The 21,529-nt window shown below is 41.7% G+C and overlaps 1 protein-coding gene across 1 annotated transcript; it reads right to left on the bottom strand.

Annotated features, from left to right (window-relative positions):
• Nucleotides 1-1,891: 1,891 nt before the first annotated feature.
• LOC130361259 (uncharacterized) lies at nucleotides 1,892-21,484 on the bottom strand. The gene is made up of 5 exons (XM_056564039.1): nucleotides 21,240-21,484; nucleotides 14,860-15,009; nucleotides 6,556-6,684; nucleotides 6,328-6,465; nucleotides 1,892-2,430 (listed from the first exon to the last, which is right to left on the bottom strand). The coding sequence occupies exons 1-5, from the start codon at nucleotides 21,240-21,242 to the stop codon at nucleotides 2,341-2,343; spliced, it is 510 nt and encodes a 169-aa protein (XP_056420014.1). The 5' UTR covers nucleotides 21,243-21,484; the 3' UTR covers nucleotides 1,892-2,340.
• Nucleotides 21,485-21,529: the final 45 nt, after the last annotated feature.

The raw sequence follows: 21,529 nt of genomic DNA, 5'->3' as shown, positions 1-21,529 counted from the left end.
TAGGAAACATGAGACTGTTGCTAAAATCTAAACTGCCTAACTACATGTTTCGCCACTTGATGTGTGGCTTTATCAAGGGGACATACTGACAAGGCTAGTTGTACATTACCACCTTCATTGCCCCTATTTCAGTATATGTCACTAATATAAGAGACATGATAGACTGTGGTTTTAAAAGGGGTACTCTGGCGAAAAACATCTTATCCCCTATCCAAAAGCGGGACCCCTGTGATCTCCGGCGCAGCACACCTGTCATCCGTGCACGGAGCAAACTCTGCTCCATGCCGGATGACTGGAGACTACAGCCGCTGCGCCCCTCCATTCATGTCTATGGGAGGAGGCGTGACAGTTACGTACTAGCCGTCACGCCCCCTCCCAAAGACATGAATGGAGGGTGCATGGTGTGATGTAACCAACACAAAGCTCCAAGCTTCCCTGTTCCGGATGCTGCCGGCATGGGGATCCCGGGGGTCCCCAGCAGTGGGACGCCCGAGATCAGACATCCAAAGATTAGGGGAAAAGATGTTTATTGCCGGAGTACCCCTTTAATCTTATTTTTGTTACTCACTAATAGACTTTTATTAGATTATGACTTAAAATTGTAAGTTTTATAATCAGACCTATTGCATTAAAGATTTCTGCAGCACTATGTTGTTGGAAACAGGCAGTGGATGCGCTGTGTGTGACCCTACCCTTATTAAGGTCTATTTACACTTAGTATTCTGCACAGGATTTGAATCTGCAGATTCTATACAGAAGCTTTTATTGTAAACTAATGGTTTGAACACTGCTTTAAAGGGGTACTCCGGTGGAAAAAAAAAATTTTCTTAATCAACTGGTGCCAGAAAGTTACTCTAAACAGATTTGTAATTTACTTCTATTAAAAAATCTTAATCCTTCCAGTACTTATTAGCTGCTGAATACTACAGAGGAAATTCTTTTCTCTTTTGGAACACAGTGCTCTCTGCTGACATCACGAGCACAGTGCTCTCTGCTGACATCGCTGTCCATAGCAGCATATGTTTGCCATGGGGATTTTCTCCTACTCTGGACAGTTCTTACTCAGTAGTATTCAGCAGCTAATAAGCACTGGAAAGATTAAGATTTTTTAATAGAAGTTATATACAAATCTACTTGTGAGTAGAATAGAAGACAATTGCACTCAATCTTCGTTTATGTGCTTTATTTCTTCAGAACGAGGGGTACAGTTTGCGGGTGCACCCGCAAACTGTACCCCTCGTTCTAAAGAAATAAAGCACATAAACGAAGATTGGTGAGTGCAATTGTCTTCTATTCTACTCACAAGTAGATTTACCAATTGCATTGGACTATCACGATTAGCACCACCATATTGTGCGCCATTTACCCCCACACCTGCATAATGGACTCCCTATGCTGCTGAATATACATAGGGAATGAGAAGTGAAAGTAGTGCCAGTTCACATCTACAAGAAGGTTTATTTACAAATCTGTTTAACTTTCTGTTACCAGTTGATAAAAAATAAAAAAAAATAAAGTTTTCCACCGGAGTACCCCTTTAAATCTGCAACTTCAAATCCTGCACATCAAATATGCGCAGGATATTGTACGTGTGAATAGACTCTTCGCGGTATGTTCACACAAGCATATATTGCTGCAGATTTTGCTGACTATTGAAGTTAATGGATAGGAAAATGCGCTGCAGAAAATACACACGTGTGAACATACCCTTAAACTGGTTATCCAGACTTAAAATTGATGGCCTATCCTCATGACACGCTATCAATATTATATTGGCAGGAGTCTGTCCCTTGGCACCTCCACCAATCAGCTGTTTGAAGGGGGCAGTGCTCATTCTGAATATTGAAATTGAGGCAACCCAGAACCAAACCAAGTTAAAAAAAGAAAAAAAAAGTTTATTACAAAATAGGTCAGGACAGTATTCTACAGTGCATTTTCACAAAAACAAGGCCAAGAGTAAAGAATAAACCACCTGCCAGTCATCCAATACAAAGCAAGAAGCAGGGGCCAACACACACACACACACAAAACTGGAGAACCCAAAAAGAAATAACTAAGCTATTGTCCATTTAAGGAAGTAGCGGAAGTTAATTCATCAACGTGTAGTTGACAAAACAAAACACAGCTAATAATATACATAGGATGTACAATACAGCCAGGCTCTGAATAATGGCACATTCCAAAGGATCCATTCAAAGGCCGGCATAGAACAACAATACATATAGCTTCAAAATAAACAAGTCCTGATGCAAATACGAGGACAGCTCATTCCAAATAGCTTTTTTTTTTGTTTACTTTCTTTTATATCTTCACAGTGTTAACATGTTTCCTACAAATAACTTAGTAAAGGCTTGTCTTTCTCATGATCCTAAGGAATTCCTGTTCATTGATTTCCCCATCTCCATCACGATCGGCTTCGTCAATCATTTCCTAATAAAAACATAAGAGTGGAAATTGTGAATCCATTGACCGGAGGTGTCGGCAAGATACAGCATTGGGTGGAAGCAACAAGTCTTAGACATTCAGAATATAGACAGCGGGGGAGGTTTATCAAACCTTGTGCAGAGAAAGAGCGGAGCAGCTACCCACAGCAACCAATCAGATTGCTCCTTTTATTTTTAACCCCTTGCCGGAGCTGGCAGCTTTTGCCTTAATTCCAGAGCCCTATTTTTCAATACTAACATGAGTAACTTTATGTGGTAAGAACTTTATATTGCATTTACCCGTGTAAATGATGCGGAGATTGTTTTTTTTCGTGACACATTGTACTTTATAGTAGTGGTAGATTATGGTTGATACATTCAACGTTTGTGAAAATTTTTAGAAAAAAATTTGAAACATTTTTATTCTACATTTTAAATTCTCTGCTTGTACAAAAGATAATTGTACCAAATAACATTAGTTATTGATTCCCATTTACTAGGGCCCAGATTTATCAAACTGTGTGAGAGAAAAAGTGGAGTGATTGCCCCACAGCAACCAATCACAGCTCAGCTTTCACTTTACCAGAACTCGTTAGCTGAGCTGCGATTGGCTGCTGGGGGAAATCACTTCACTTTTTCTCTCACACATTGATAAATCTCCCTCAATATGTCTACTTTATGTAAACCATTTATTTATTAAACATTTATTTTGAAAAGTTAGAGAGCTTTAACAGCCATTTTACATGTAATATCACTTATTTTTACGGAAGCAAGCGCAAAAAAATTTTTTTAGACATTTTTTAAAAGGAAAGGGATGGGAAAAAATTCATTTAAAATTAATTTTTAATAATGTGTGTGTTTCAAATTTTTTTTCTCTATGAATAGGTGTATATATACAGCAGTGCAGGGGACCAGAGAAGAGTGGCCGCATCTATACATTATACAGGAGGATTGCAACGGACCCGGGGCGATCTGTCAATTAGTACAGGTACTACTACTACTCACATCATGAAACAGTGTGTTCAATGCTGGGAGTAGTAGTACTACCTAAAAAAAATGTAAAAAATAAAGAATAAAAAGTGAAAAACAAACACACACTACATTTTTGTTATCGTCAGCTACATTTTTAGTGCCCTGCCCGCACCCATAAATTGATCCCCGTTTAAAAATGTGTTATATACAATTTTTTCCATCACTACTGTATCTTTTTATTATAATTTTTTTTAATGCTACCCTACTAAATTTAATTAAAAAGGTATCTCCATCACTTTTTTGGATCGCTAAAGTCCAAAAAAATTATAAAAACCTTCTGCAAAAACACCAAACACTCATGCCTGAGTAGAAATTAAAATCAGTTTCACATTGCCCGCTCGCCCGACGTTTTGCCACAAGCTGTGGCTTTCTCAAGGGCTAACAGGCAACTGGCGTGCAAACAAGCCGCACTGGGGTTTATGTAACCTCCTAGCCATGATGTCATCCATCCATGTCATTTCCTTATGGTGTTTATACTTTTAATTGGTTTATTCAATGACATGCAGGAGTAACAACCTATCACAGCATAAACCCCATCCAATTGTTTCGTACCATAATCCATTGCATCATAATTGTCACCTTGCTAGACCAATCGTATCAATCCTAGTCTCCTTACATGGTTGTGATACGTCCCAGTCACTCCTACGTAGCTGCGAAATATCCTGCACCAGCAGTTTGCGGACCGACGGACCGATTCACATGCAATTGCAAGCATGCAGTAGCATGCAATCACATATAGGTTTTTCAATAATGAGTTAAGTTTTAATCATGGCTCATTAAAAGTTATGTTTTAACATTGTTTATTTTTATTATGTTTACATGTTTTTATATAGGAAAAGGGGGTGATTTTAACTTTTCTTAACATTTTTTTATTTTATTTTTTTAACACTTTAATAGTATCTTAGGGGACTTTTAGGATAAATAATTAGATTCCTCATACAGGTCAATAGAGTTCTATTGAACTCCATTGATCTGTGTGCTCTGCAATCCATTGATAGAGCCCAGTCCAGCCAGGCTCTATAAATGACAGAGCCGGGACACCAAGGAACAGAGGTAAGCCCTCCGGCTACCTCAATAGTGGATTGACCCCCCCCCCCCACCACCACCACCATAGCACTGCACGGTGGGCGATCCATCCCACTAGCCCACCAGGGAGCATTTACATGTCCCTTTAAACACCACTGTCAGCTTTGACAGCGGCAATCTAAAGGGTTAATAGCCAGCCATGGCGATCGCCGCATGCTGACTATTAGCGGCTGCCCCCAGTTACTGAAATCAGACCTCTGAGCGCCGCTGTGCATGTCGGGGGGCCCTCAGGTTCGGCCCTGCTTGCTCGAAGCCTGAAAAATTCACCTGCCCGGCGCCAGGAACTGCTTGTCCCAGGCATCGGGCGATAGGAATTCCACATTCCTGTCCCTTACCAGTTTTTAAAAAGAATGCCGTGCTATTATTGCTGTCAAATTTGATGTAACTGCAGACAATTGCAGCAATAGTATTTGGTGCTGCAAACTAATGCGAACCAAAAGGCTATTCAGTGTCACGAACACTATCTTGCCAAAAACAATTCACTTCTTTAACTTTGACACAGAAGAGATAAATACAGGCATATGTAAGTATACACCTGCCACGTAAATCAAGGCAAACCATACAAATATATATTGCTACCCTAGTTGTAATAGCTAACCTTTTGCAAGAGACCTCATACTATTTTCAGAGACTTAATGGCAATCTGGGACAGTAGGCATGTCTTGTACTACTTATTAACCCCTTAAGGACGCAGCCCTTTTTCACCTTAAGGACTGAGCCCTTTTTCGCAATTCTGACCACCGTCGCTTTACGAATGAATAACTCGAAAACGCTTTTACCGAATACTCTGATTCTGAGATCGTTTTTTCGTGGCATATTCTACTTTATTTTGGTGGTAAATTTTCGGCGTTACTTGCATCTTTTTTTGTGAAAAATTTCATGAAAATTGCAAAATCTGAAGGGACAGATGTTACAGAACTACAACTCCCAGCATGCCTGGGCAGTCTAGGCATGCTGAGAGTTGTAGTTTGGCAACATCTGGAGGACTACCATTTGGGCACCACTGTAACAGTGGTCTCCAAACTGTGACCCTCCAGATGTTGCAAAACTACAACTCCCAGCATGCCCAGACAGCGTTTGGCTGTCTGGGCATGCTGGGAATTGCAGTTTGGCCTTCCTAGTGGTTGTCACAGTAAAAATCACTTTACTTTCACCTTCATTCCCCCCCCCCTGTTGTTTCCCTACCTGTACCAGCGACGATCGGGGGTCCCCACGCATCTTCTCCTCCAGGTACCAGCCTCCATCTTCTCCCCACGTTCCCCACGAAATCCTGGGGTGGGCAGAATGGGGGTTGCCATGGCAACCCACTGTCCTGCGCTGCCATTGGTCAGAATCAGTTCTGACCAATGGCAGGGGATAGGAGGAGATCGCAGCACTGCGACCTTGCTCCTAGCCCATAGGATTATCAGGGCTGTCACTGACAGCTCCGATCATCCCTATTTTCCGGATGATCGGGTCACCAGAGACCCAATCAGCCCGGAATAGCAGAAAATCGCATGTCTGAATTGACATGCGATTTTCTGCAATCGCCGACATAGGGGGGTCTCAGGACCCCCCTGGACGATGTGCCGGGATGCCTGCTGAATGATTTCAGCAGGCATCCCGGTCCGGTCCCCAACCGGCTAGCGGCGGGGACCGGAATTCCCACAGGCGTATGCATACGCCCCACGTCCTTAAGGACTCGGGATGCAGGGCGTATGCATACGCCCGGCGTCCTGAAGAGGTTAATGCAACAATGTATGCCACATAATCTTAACTCATCCTTTATCATAGTGCCATAACATACCTGTAATTCTTCGTCTGTCAGGTTTTCACCCAATTCCTTGGCAACTCTCTTAAGGTTTTTAAAGGAAATCTTTCCTGTGCCGTCATCGTCAAATAACCGGAAAGCTTTCATAATTTCTTCTTTAGAGTCCTTTTCACTCTAATATTAGACATAAATCAATGCAGAGTTGTAAAAAGAAGTTGTACAAAGAGAATACAACAAAGCCTAAAAACAACATCTTCTACTTACCATCTTATGAGTCATTAGAGATAAGAAATCCTCAAAGTCAATGGTGCCAGAACCATCTTTATCAATGTCTGCTATCATTTTTTTCATTTCCTCCTTCTTTGGCTCAAAACCTAGGGCACGCATGGCAACCTGGATGAAGACAAATATCATTTTTTTCAGAATTCTTCAGATACATCATCTGTTGTGGCACATCATAACTATGTTCACATCAGCATTGTGGAGCTCTACAACTGCTGATAACGGGGCTGGGACAGAGGTTGTGACACCTGACAGGTCCCATTCACTTTGAATGAGGTTCATCAGGGTTTTGTTAGATCTGTTCTGTTAATTGGTTCAAAGCGGACCATCGTCTGTTGAAACCATCGTATGTTGAGGGTTTCGTACATGGATGCGCAATTATACTCACATGTCCCCGCCACTCCGGCCCATCAGTTCACTGCTCCACTGCTGCCTTATAACTACGTCGCCCCTGCCCTGCGCCGTCGCTCTCCGTCATCACGTAACTGCTCACGCCACCCTTATTGGACGATGGGGCGGCGTTAGCAGCGATGTTCTGATAGCGAAGGAGAGTGATGGCACAGGGCGGCAGGGACATGTAAGTATCATTGAGCGGGGCACATTAAATGCATCTGTTTCCATCTACAGACCCATATGAGGGCTTTTTTTTTGCAGAATTGTACAGTGTAATATTTTTACACAGTGCACTTCAAGGTAAAAATGACATGTTGTTATCTCTATTATGTGGGTCAATATGATTATTCCTGAACTTAGGGTGGGTTCACACTACGTTTTGTCCCATACGGGAGCGCATACGGCAGGGGGGAGCTAAAAGCTTGCGCTCCCGTATGTCACCGTATGCGCTCCCGTATGTCATTCATTTCAATGAGCCGACCGGAGTGAAACGTTCGGTCCGGTCGGCTCATTTTTGCGCCGTATGCGCTTTTACAACCGGACCTAAAACCGTGGTTGACCACAGTTTTAGGTCCGGTTGTAAAAGCGCATACGGCGCAAAAATGAGCCGACCGGACCGAACGTTTCACTCCGGTCGGCTCATTGAAATGAATGACATACGGGAGCGCATACGGTGACATACGGGAGCGCGAGCTTTTAGCTCCCCCCTGCCGTATGCGCTCCCGTATGGGACAAAACGTAGTGTGAACCCAGCCTTATTCCTGATTCCCTCTATAATATGGCCTTACAAAAGCAGGAGCATGAGCAATAACTGCAGCTACAATGAAAAATGATTAGACCCATCTGTCAAGAGGAAAGCACACAACGAGTCCCTGCTATTACATCATCTGGATGTCTATGGATTAACACTTCTCACCCCAAGGCTCTTTTGGAAAACCATCTTTTTGCAAAAAAATTAATTAATAAATAGAGAATAAATTATATATATATATATATATATATATATATATATATATAACTCAACGTGTGTGTGTGTGTGTGTGTGTGTGTGTGTGTGTGTGTGTGTGTATGTATGTTCCAGCATCACGTCCAAACGGCTAAAGATATTAACATGAAACTTGGCACACATGTTACTTATATGTCAACAACAAACATAGGATAGGTGATTTAACCCTTACTCACCCCATTTGCCAGGGGTGTGGTTTATGTTTAAAGTCCCATACAAGTCAATGGGAAATATAAGTTACCGCATGACTTCCAAACGGATGGAGATATTTCCATAATACTTGGTCACGTTACTTATATGCCCACTTAAAGTATAGGATAGTTCATTTAACCCTTAACTACCCCAATTTGTGAGGGTCGGGGTTTTTGTTTAAAGTCCCATGCAAATCAATGGGAAATGTATGTTCCCACATAACTTCTGTACGGCTGGAGATATTTCAATAACTGGTCACATATTACAGGTCGGGATATGAGGTTGGGATAGGAGATCGAGATAGGAGGACGGGATAGGAGGTCAAAATAGGAGGACTGGATAGGAGGTCGGGACAGGAGGACTGGATAGGAGGTCGGGACAGGAGGACTGGATAGGAGGTCGGGACAGGAGGACGGGATAAGAGGTCAGGATATGGGGTTGGGATATGACAACAATATATGAGGACGGGATAGGAGGTCAAAAGCTTCCTCCTTTGTTTATTTTCCTCCCCAACAAGGATTAGGAAGGAAAAAACCGGGCAACGCCGGGTACTCAGCTAGTATATATATATATATATATATATATATATATATTTATAAAACTCAACGTGTGTGTGTGTGTGTGTGTGTATGTATGCATGTATGTTCCACAAAAACTTTCAAACGGCTAAAGATATTAACATGAAACTTGGTACACATGTTACTTATATGTCAACAACAAACATAGGTAGGTGATTTAACCCTTACTCACCCCCATTTGCCAGGGGTGGGGTTTATGTTTAAAGTCCCATACAAGTCTATGGGAAATATATGTTACTGCATAACTTCCAAACGGCTGGAGATATTTCGATAATACTTGGTCACATGTTACTTATATGTCCACTTAAAATATAGGATAGTTAATTTAACCCTTAACTACCCCCATTTGTGAGGGTCAGGGTTTTTGTTTAAAGTCCCATGCAAATCAATGGGAAATGTATGTTCCCAGGTCGAGATAGGAGGTCGAGATGGTCAGGATAGGAGGTCGGGATAGGAGGTCGGGATAGGAGGTCGAGACAGGAGGTTGGGATAGGAGGTCGGGATATGAAGTCAAAAGCTTCCTCCTTTGTTGATTTTCCTCCCCAACAAGGATTAGGAAGGAAAAACCGGGCAACGCCGGGTACTCAGCTAGTATATATAAAACTCATTGGGGTAGATTTATCAAAACCTTCCAGAGGAAAAGTTGCCCAGTTGCCCATAGCAACCAATCAGCTCACTTCTTTAATTTTTAACAAGGCCTCTGCAAAATGAAAGAAGCGATCTGATTGGTTGCTATGGCCAACTTTTCCTTTGCACAGATTTTGATAAAATTTCCCCCATTGTGTGTGTGTGTGTGTGTGTGAGTACGTATGTATGTATGTATGTGTGTATGTTCCAGCATCACGTTCAAACGGCTAAAGATATTAACATGACACTTGGCACACATGTTACTTATATGTCAACAACAAACATAGGATAGGTGATTTAACCCTTACTCACCCCGATTTGCCAGGGGCCGGGTTTATGTTTAAAGTCCCATACAAGTCTATGAGAAATATATTTTACTGCATAACTTCCAAATGGCTGGAGATATTTCGATAATACTTGGTCACATGTTACTTATATGTCCACTTAAAATATAGGATAGTTCATTTAACCCTTAAATACCCCCATTTGTGAGACTCTGGGTTTTTTGTTTAAAGTCCCATGCAAATCAATGGGAAATGTATGTTCCCACATAACTTCCTTACGGCTGGAGATATTTCAATACCTGGTACACAATATTACGGGCCGGGATATGGGGCTGGGACATGACAACCATATATGAGGACGGGATATGAAGTCAAAAGCTTCATCTGTTGATTTTCTTCCACAACAAGGATTAGGAAGGAAAAACCTGGGCAATGCCAGGTACTCAGCTAGTCATATATTTATTTATATATATATATATATATATATATATATATATATATATAAAAACTCAAATGAGAGCTACTAACACACACACATTTTTTTTTTAGGGATGCACCAAAATTATCAGCCGAAGATGCCCCTTTAGGCATTTTCAGCTGACTAAATTTCTTGCCGAAAATGTTGGGGGGCGTGGCTTAACCCCTTCTCGGCCCATGACATACATAAACGTCATGAGTCAGGTGAGGACATGACGTGGACCTGTGGGTCAAGTCCGTGTCATACACGGGAGATGCCTGCTGCTATCAGCAGCTGACATCTGCCTCTATTGATGGACATCAGAGATTGCTCAGGTGTCAGTCATCGACCATACCCCGCAGCTCCCTGCTAATTCTTGTAGCGGGGGGGGGGCACTGCTAACAGCTGACATGCAGCAATTGTTGCGGCTGGCTATTAACCCTTTGACAAAGTTGACAGTGGTGTCCAAAGATGCACTCTAGAGGCAGCCGGACTAAAAAAAAAAAAAAAAAAAAAAAAAAGTAAAATAATAGTTTAAAAAACACCCATTAACCCCTTCCATATTAAAAGTTTAAATCACCCTCCTTTTCCCATTTTCCATGTAAAAAATATTTTAAAAAATGATAAAAATAAACATATTTGGTATCGCCAGGTGCGTAAGTGTCCCAACTATTAAATTATTATGTTTCTGATCCTGCACTGTGAACGGCGTAAACGGGCGGGGCAATACATTTTCAGTTTTGGGCAAACACAGCCTAAATTTTTGGTTTCGGACAAAAATTTCCCTTTTGGTGCATCCCTACTATAATATATATATATTATATATGACAATGGAGAAGGAAGACAGTACAAGTCACTGTGCAAGTGACCATCCAGATGACCAATCCAGAATATCCACATCAAACAGAATAAAGGTCCCAGCAACGAAGTAGCAGGCTCCCAAATAGTGCAAAAGGTGTTGTATTTTATTGGTAATCCCAAACAGTACGTGCAACATTTCGGCTACATAATTATACTTGACAAAGGCTTTTGCACTATTTGGGAGCCTGCTACTTCGTTGCTGAGACCTTTATTCTATTTGATATATGTATGTAGGTATCTCAACATTGGAAGTTCCATCATGACTTCCAAATGGCAGAAGATATTTTCATGAAACTTACTACACATGTTACTTAGATGTTAAAGGTGTATTCCGGGCAAAAACATTTTATCCCCTATCCAAAGGATGTCTGATCGCAGGGGGCCTGCTGTTGAGACTCCCGCGATCTTCCTGCAGCACCCGCATTCTATGCGATCACACCCCCATCCCATAGACATGAATTGAGGGGGCGTGGCGTGACGTCACGTCCCCAGTCCCGGAGGTTTCCGAAACAGGAGATACAGCACCCGCATAGAATGCGGGTGCTGCAGGAAGATCGCGGGAGGGGGGGGGTCTCAGCAGTAGGCCCCCCGCGATCAGACATCTTATCCCCTATCCTTTGGATAGGGGATAAAATGTTTTTGCCCGGAATTCCCCTTTAACTAAAAATATAGTTTAATTAAATCAAACCCACCCCATTTGAGAGGGTGTTTTTTTTCTGTATAAAATCCTTTGCAATTCTATGAAACTTCTGTTAAATCTCAAAACTGTCAGGCAGGCAGGTGCAGAAAATAGTTAGTGCGGGGGACAGAATATGACGACAAGAATGTCGTTGTAGCTTATCCTGTCCCACAGGGTTTCGAACGGGCAACACCGGGTACTCAACATAATTCATGTAATGACGCAACCAATTGCTGGCCTCAGCTGTCACATGTCCTATATGCATGTAGAGATGACATGAGGCACACAACTGGCTGCAGCATCATGTGAACAATGCATGACATGTAATTGCAGAAGGCCTAGCAGAGGATAAAGGAGTGAGGGTTGATTAAGAGGTGAGTAAAGTTTTTCTTTTTTCAGGCCAGTTTCACCAATATTCAAAAAATCCTAGAAAACTTGCCGGTGGAAATTTTTTTTTTTTTAAATCAACTCGTCCAAGAAAGTTAAACAGCTTTGCAAATTATGGTGTCTGGCACTATTCACAGTCTTTGCCAGTGTCTGCCTGCAAACTCACAGGTTCCGGTAACAGAGGTGTTAACCAAGCCGTATTCCGCCCTGCCTGGCGGCAATCCTACCTTTAACCATCTCCCACAGCCTACACTTCCTACAGTCCAGGTCTCCACGTGGGACGCCATCCCTGGATCCCCCGCCGCTCCCGAGCGCACCATTGCCGCCGGACTTACTGCCGCTCCCGTGCTGACTGACACTCTTGCCGGAGTGTCACAATAATACCATCAACAGACAGCCAGTGAGCGAGTGAGATCTGCAGTACAGAACATCACATCACATCACGCTCCCCTGCCATCGGAGCCAGTGGCACGTAACATCATACTGCGCCTCCCCCTGCCATCAGGGCTGCAAGGGAGACTGCAGTGCCGCCGCCCCCCCCCCCCCCCCACTATCGGGACACGAGAGGAGTGCAGGGCTGTAACCCACAGTAAAGGGCTATCAAGCCGCCAGAAGCAGTGGTGAGAGATACTTTTAATATCATTTGTATCTTTTTTCTGGAGATTGACTTTATGTTACAAGCATACTTACTCTGCTACAAAACAGGACTTCAATTTTTGTTTGCGGTTTACATCCATTTGTATTAGTTTGATATCCCACGGGGCCCGGTGGGATTATCATATGGTAGTGCCAGTCAAATGTGTTAATTCAACATTTTATCCTTATTCTATTTATATTTAATTAAAAATAATTTTATGAGTAACACTGATATATCGCATTTTATTTCCACCTTTATCATTATGCACCAAGGTTGGTGAGGTCCTAGAGGTATAAGCTATTATTTTGAATACATTTTTACCTTGTTGCCGGTGGGGTCCGGCTATAGCTTTAATTACCTCGGTCCTTCTGTTGTGAGCTGCACCTAACTTTTAGTTTTCTACTTCTATTTAAAAATCTTGATCCTTCCAGTACACTACAGAGGAAGTTATTTTCTTTTTTAACCCCTTGCTGCAGAACGCCAGGTTTATACAGCGCTGCGGCACGGAAGGGTTATGAAGCGAGCTCAGGAGCTGAGCTCGCATCATTCCCGCACGGTCCCGGCTGCTATCAGCAGCCAGGACCCGTGGCTAATGCCGGACATCGCCATTCCGGCAGATGTCCGAAATTAACTCTTTAGTTTAGTTTTATTGCGATGTCCCGATCAGCCCGACTGAGCTGCCGGGATGCTTTTACCTTCACTTTTAGATGAGGCGATCAACTTTGATCGCTGCGTCTGAAGAGTTAATGCCGGACATCTGCCAGAACGGCGATGTCCGGCATTAGCCACAGGTCCTGGCTGCTGATAGCAGCTGGGACCGTGCGGGTATGATGACAGCTCAGCTCCTGAGTTCACTTCATAACCCTCCCATGCCGCAGCGCCGTATAAACCCGGCTTTTTGCGGAAAGGGGTTAGCTAGGACGCAGAGGGTGCCTTACCTGCCTCCTGCGCGTCCGAACGGCGACTGAAATCCAGGCTTGAGCAATCAACTGCCGATAACACTAATCAATATAAAGCTATGGCTTTGTAGTGATATGTGTAAAAGATCAGTGTTATAGCCCCCTATGGGAGCTATAACACTGCAAAAAAAAATAAGTGAACAAAAAAAGTTAAAGGGGTGTTCCAGGATTTTTTTTTTATTTGACTATGCAACAGGGGCTGTAAAGTTAGTGTAGTTCATAATATAGTGTCTGTACCTGTGTGTGGCGTTTTTTCTTCCATTTTGTCGCACAATGATTTTTTTTTTCAGTTTTGCCGATTTTTGGGTAAAATGACTGATGTAATTACAAAGTAGAATTGGTGGTGCAAAAAATAAATCATCATATGGATTTTTAGGTGCAATATTGAAAGGGTTATGATTTTTAACAGGCAAGGAGGAAAAAAAACGAAAGTGCAAAAACACTATGTCCTTAAGGGGTTAATTTCTTTTTTCTGTCTAACCACACTGCTCTCTGCTGACACATCTGCCCATGTCAGGAACTGTGCAGAGCAGTAGCAAATCCCCATAAACCTCTCCTGCTCCGGACAATTCCTGACATGGACAAATGTGTCAGCAGAGAGCACTGTGGTCAGAGAGAAAAGAAAAGAACTTCCTGTGGAGCATACAGAAGCTGATACATTCTGGAAGGATTAAGATTTTTAAATAGAAGTCATTTACAAATCTGTTTAACTTTCTGGCACCAGTTGATTTTAAAAAATTGTTTTCCACCAGAGTACCCCCTTTAATGATGATCTGTGGTATAGAAAAAAAATAAGAGTTTCATGATACAATTTTGTAGCCGCCCCTTGAGAAAGAGATTTTACTACTGGACTGAGTATGTGAAATCTTTCCTGAATATGTTACGTGAATGCTAGGCTATACGAGGCATGAATCCCAACCAGGGAGAGGGTAAATATGTGGCTGAGGGGGCATTTACACCGCTTTTTGAAATAAAATTACACACCCAGCTGACTATTTAGGGAAAAGTGTGCATATGTAAACAAAGATGGAGCCTATCCCATGCATGCCATATCAGAAAAAAAAGGTAAGAAGGCATATACAATAAGCTTTACATTGATTTCTAATAGTCTTTGCTGCACTATATAAGCAAAAAATAAATAAGTGAATTCTCGGAATACTTCTTTAAGTGTAGGCTTCTCTTTGTTGTAGGCTTCAGTGAGACAAATGCTAGATTTCAGAACTCACCTTCAGTTCCTTAACATCAATAGTACCGGACCCATCAGTGTCAAACAAATCAAAGGCTTCTCGGATCTCTTGCTTTTGTTCTTCTGTTAATTCAGGTTTGGCTCCGGTTTTCTTACGTTGGGCAAGACCAGGTTTTCTCGATACAGATGCCTAATAAGTAATGTTAAAATGTTGGAATATGTAAAATAAAAGAAAAAATTTAATACAAAGTTCCAGAGTGGAATACAGTGCAAGAGCGGAAACGATGCATGCCTCATAAGCCGTCACTTTAGGACCCTTTATGTATTCCCCCGAAACAGGCTGTTTCACGCTGAGGTGTGCTTCTTCAAGCCGGTATACCTCAGCGTGAAACATCATGTTCCAGTTTGCCCTTGTCTCTGCAATCGCTTCCACTTACAGATGACCGAATAAAACGGCAACGGATGGCGACTGCAGTCTCATTTCTTTCTCGCAGTTACAAATGTTTAACCCTTATTGTGCATTCAATATCTGGGTGTAGAAAATCCAGGGGTTACTGGCGCAATCCGGCAAAGATCACAGTCTGTGATGTATGGATAAAAAGTTCATTTATTCCGGTTCCATTGTGGACATTGCACCTCCGTGACCAACTATATTTCCTGAGACCCCAGTCCTTCCCTCTTATTTTATTCTGTATACCCTAGTCTTGCTAAAGCCGGGTCACTGTTTTCTTCACTTCATACAGTCCCATATATTTATGATGGGAAAATAATCCTATTTTAGCTTTTCTTAATTTAGAGCAATCGAAATTCACAAATTAATCTGAAATACAACACTCGTATAGAAAGACAGAGGTAGTTGTGTAAACTCTCCTGAAGACAAACAGCTTTGACACAGACACATGCTACTACTACGTGATACACTATACAAAGCTTATTACATAGACCAGTGTTTCCCAACCAGGGTGCCTCCAGTGGTTGCAAAACTACAACTCCCAGCATGCCCGGACAGCCTTTGGCTGTCCGGGCATGCTGGGAGTTGTAGTTTTGCAACAGCTGGAGGCACCCTGGTTCGGAAACACTGACATAGACAGAAAGCCTCAGAAGCCATGTCATGAGTTCCTGGGCTGCAGCTGGAAATCTGATATTCTACAGGCAATAGGATAACTATCATTACCATCAGCCCAGTCTGCACTCCAAAAACGGGGTGTGCTGGTCGTACTGGAGGCACAAAGAAACGAGGAGCAGGCACAGGATTGGAAGGATTCAGCACAGAAGATGAAGATCCCATACTGATTGACTCCTGTGATATCAGAAGCTGCTGACAGGCTATGGAAACCTAGTGCTTGTTCCCCTCATCCCCTGAGGCTTGTATACCCAGAGTAACATCATCAATCATTGTGCGGGCACAGTGCACATTACTACAAGACACCTTTACAGGGGTTTACTAACGAAACATATCAATCATTGAATATATATATATATATATATATATATATATATATATATATATATAAATAAATAATTATACCACTTATTGATATGTATATACAGCATATCACTCATTGCCAGGGATGTCATACCAATACACCTGTGGTTCGCAACTAGGGTGCCTCCAGCTGTTGCAAAACTACAACTCCCACTCTCACCCTTATGCATTGTTTCCCAACCAGTGTGCTGTTAAAGGAAAGTTGTCACCCGTTCACCCACAATAAACCCGATACACCGGGTTATAGGGGGAGATTTATCAAAACCTGTTCAGGGGAAAAGTTGCCTGGTTGCCCAACCAATCAGATCGCTTCTTTCATTTTAAACAAGGTCTCTGCAAAATGAAAGAAGCAATCTGATTGGTTGCTTTGGGCAACTTTTCCTTTGCACAGGATTTGATAAATCTCCCCGATAGTGCGGGTGAACAGGAGGCCGGTGCGGGGTTTCTGACCTATAAACTTACCTGCATTAAGGTTCCCAGTCCCTTTGAAGTTCGGCTTCTTCCAGAGCTGAATTGCGCGCTGGAGGCGGCCCCGCCGGCTGGATTTGAATATTCATGGAAGTTGGTCACGTGTGAACTTATGTCTACTGAGTGCTCGCTTGACCAGTGCCCATGAATATTCAAATCCAGCCGGCGGGCCGCCTCCAGTGCGCAATTCAGCTCTGGAAGAAGCCGAACTTCAAAGGGATTGGGAACCTTAACGCAGGTAAGTTTATGGGTCAGAAACCCCGCACCGGCCTCCTGTTCACCGGCACTATAACCCGGTGTATCGGGTTTTCCTTTAAGGCTGTTCAGGCATGCTGGGAGTTGTAGTTTTGCAACAGCTGGAGGCACACTGGTTGTGAAACACTGCCATGCACGATAACGGTTAATAATCTATTGTGCTTTATAAGAGAAAACCTGTAGTAAATGATACTTCACATACTGTAAACATGCTCCCATCCACTACACATGCCTGCCTCAGATACAGATCTTACTGGCCAACATTACAAATGTTAGCATGGCAGTCCCACAAAAAAAGGCATCGGTTATGCCAACCCTGCTGAGAAGTGCCCATTTTACTGTTGCTGTCTTGTTCCATGCTGTCCTGGGATGCTGCACAACAGTTGTCCACCTGTGGCTCTCCAGCTGCTGTCTAGGAGTGTAAGGGCATGCTGAGAGTTGTAGTTCATTGCTGTATACTACCATGTCTAATGCACTGTATGTATGATGATGACTGCTGTATACTATATCCTATGCACTGTATGTATGATGATGACTGCTGTATACTATGTCTAATGCACTGTATGTATGATGATGACTGCTGTATACTATGTCTAATGCACTGTATGTATGATGATGACTGCTGTATACTATATCCTATGCACTGTATGTATGATGATGACTGCTGTATACTATGTCTAATGCACTGTATGTATGATGATGACTGCTGTATACTATGTCTAATGCACTGTATGTATGATGATCACTTCCGTATACTATGTCTAATGCACTGTATGTATGATGATCACTTCCGTATACTATATCCTATGCACTGTATGTATGATGATGACTGCTGTATACTATATCCTATGCACTGTATGTATGATGATGACTGCTGTATACTATATCTGATGACTGTATGTATGATGATGACTGCTGTATACTATATCTGATGACTGTATGTATGATGATGACTGCTGTATACTATGTCTAATGCACTGTATGTATGATGATCACTTCCGTATACTATGTCTAATGCACTGTATGTATGATGATCACTTCCGTATACTATGTCTAATGCACTGTATGTATGATGATCACTTCCGTATACTATGTCTAATGCACTGTATGTATGATGATCACTTCCGTATACTATGTCTAATGCACTGTATGTATGATGATCACTTCCGTATACTATATCCTATGCACTGTATGTATGATGATGACTGCTGTATACTATATCCTATGCACTGTATGTATGATGATGACTGCTGTATACTATATCTGATGACTGTATGTATGATGATGACTGCTGTATACTATATCTGATGACTGTATGTATGATGATGACTGCTGTATACTATATCTGATGACTGTATGTATGATGATGACTGCTGTATACTATATCTGATGACTGTATGTATGATAATGACTGCTGTATACTATATCTGATGACTGTATGTATGATGATGACTGCTGTATACTATATCTGATGACTGTATGTATGATGATGACTGCTGTATACTATATCTGATGACTGTATGTATGATGATGACTGCTGTATACTATATCTGATGACTGTATGTATGATGACTGCTGTATACTATATCTGATGACTGTATGTATGATGACTGCTGTATACTATATCTGATGACTGTATGTATGATGACTGCTGTATACTATATCTGATGACTGTATGTATGATGACTGCTGTATACTATATCTGATGACTGTATGTATGATGACTGCTGTATACTATATCTGATGACTGTATGTATGATGATGACTGCTGTATACTATATCTGATGACTGTATGTATGATGATGACTGCTGTATACTATATCTGATGACTGTATGTATGATGATGACTGCTGTATACTATATCTGATGACTGTATGTATGATGATGACTGCTGTATACTATATCTGATGACTGTATGTATGATGATGACTGCTGTATACTATATCTGATGACTGTATGTATGATGATGACTGCTGTATACTATATCTGATGACTGTATGTATGATGATGACTGCTGTATACTATATCTGATGACTGTATGTATGATGATGACTGCTGTATACTATATCTGATGACTGTATGTATGATGATGACTGCTGTATACTATATCTGATGACTGTATGTATGATGATGACTGCTGTATACTATATCTGATGACTGTATGTATGATGATGACTGCTGTATACTATATCTGATGACTGTATGTATGATGACTGCTGTATACTATATCTGATGACTGTATGTATGATGACTGCTGTATACTATATCTGATGACTGTATGTATGATGACTGCTGTATACTATATCTGATGACTGTATGTATGATGACTGCTGTATACTATATCTGATGACTGTATGTATGATGACTGCTGTATACTATATCTGATGACTGTATGTATGATGACTGCTGTATACTATATCTGATGACTGTATGTATGATGACTGCTGTATACTATATCTGATGACTGTATGTATGATGACTGCTGTATACTATATCTGATGACTGTATGTATGATGACTGCTGTATACTATATCTGATGACTGTATGTATGATGACTGCTGTATACTATATCTGATGACTGTATGTATGATGACTGCTGTATACTATATCTGATGACTGTATGTATGATGACTGCTGTATACTATATCTGATGACTGTATGTATGATGACTGCTGTATACTATATCTGATGACTGTATGTATGATGACTGCTGTATACTATATCTGATGACTGTATGTATGATGACTGCTGTATACTATATCTGATGACTGTATGTATGATGACTGCTGTATACTATATCTGATGACTGTATGTATGATGACTGCTGTATACTATATCTGATGACTGTATGTATGATGACTGCTGTATACTATATCTGATGACTGGATGTATGATGACTGCTGTATACTATATCTGATGACTGGATGTATGATGATCACAGCTGTATACTATACCTGATCACTGTATGTATGATGATCACAGCTGTATACTATACCTGATGACTGTATGATGACTGCTGTATACTATACCTGATGACTGTATGTATGATGATCACAGCTGTATACTATACCTGATGACTGGATGTATGATGATCACAGCTGTATACTATACCTGATGACTGGATGTATGATGATCACAGCTGTATACTATACCTGATGACTGGATGTATGATGATCACAGCTGTATACTATACCTGATGACTGGATGTATGATGATCACAGCTGTATACTATACCTGATGACTGGATGTATGATGATCACAGCTGTATACTATACCTGATGACTGTATGATGATCACAGCTGTATACTATACCTGATGACTGTATGATGATCACAGCTGTATACTATACCTGATGACTGTATGTATGATCACAGCTGTATACTATACCTGATGACTGTATGTATGATGATCACAGCTGTATACTATACCTGATGACTGTATGTATGATAAACACAGCTGTATACTATACCTGATGACTGTATGTATGATGATCACAGCTGTATACTATACCTGATGACTGTATGTATGATGATCACAGCTGTATACTATACCTGATGACTGGATGTATGATGATCACAGCTGTATACTATACCTGATGACTGGATGTATGATGATCACAGCTGTATACTATACCTGATGACTGGATGTATGATGATCACAGCTGTATACTATACCTGATGACTGGATGTATGATGATCACAGCTGTATACTATACCTGATGACTGGATGTATGATGATCACAGCTGTATACTATACCTGATGACTGGATGTATGATGATCACAGCTGTATACTATACCTGATGACTGGATGTATGATGATCACAGCTGTATACTATACCTGATGACTGGATGAATGATGATCACAGCTGTATACTATACCTGATGACTGGATGTATGATGATCACAGCTGTATACTATACCTGATGACTGGATGTATGATGATCACAGCTGTATACTATACCTGATGACTGTATGTATGATGATCACAGCTGTAAACTATACCTGATGACTGGATGTATGATGATCACAGCTGTATACTATACCTGATGACTGGATGTATGATGATCACAGCTGTATACTATACCTGATGACTGGATGTATGATGATCACAGCTGTATACTATACCTGATGACTGGATGTATGATTATTAGTGAGGTCTGCGCAGAAGCGTTCCATCCACTACTGTATATATGAATGAGAAGATAACGTACCATTCCCTGGAAAGCTGCTGCGGTGACGCTGTATGATCCGGGAGAGGAGTCCTGTTGTACTGGCGTCTGTTACTGGGATACGACTCTCCAGCCCGGCGCCACACTCTGCCCCCCGGGACCCGCCCAACCTTATCCCTAGTCGGACCCGCCCACAATCATACAAGTGTCAGCACAATGGGCGCCGCGTTGCCCGCCATTCCAACACACCGTTAGCAAAACAGACGCCAATTACAACGTTTCCATGACACCACCGGGCCCCTTTCTAGAAGCCACACCCCCAGTCGTGTCGT

Source organism: Hyla sarda, chromosome 1 (assembly GCF_029499605.1).
Source record: "Hyla sarda isolate aHylSar1 chromosome 1, aHylSar1.hap1, whole genome shotgun sequence".
Classification (NCBI taxonomy): domain Eukaryota; kingdom Metazoa; phylum Chordata; class Amphibia; order Anura; family Hylidae; genus Hyla; species Hyla sarda.
Note: the sequence above shows the minus strand (reverse complement) of the source record. Positions and strands in the feature narration are given on the sequence as shown.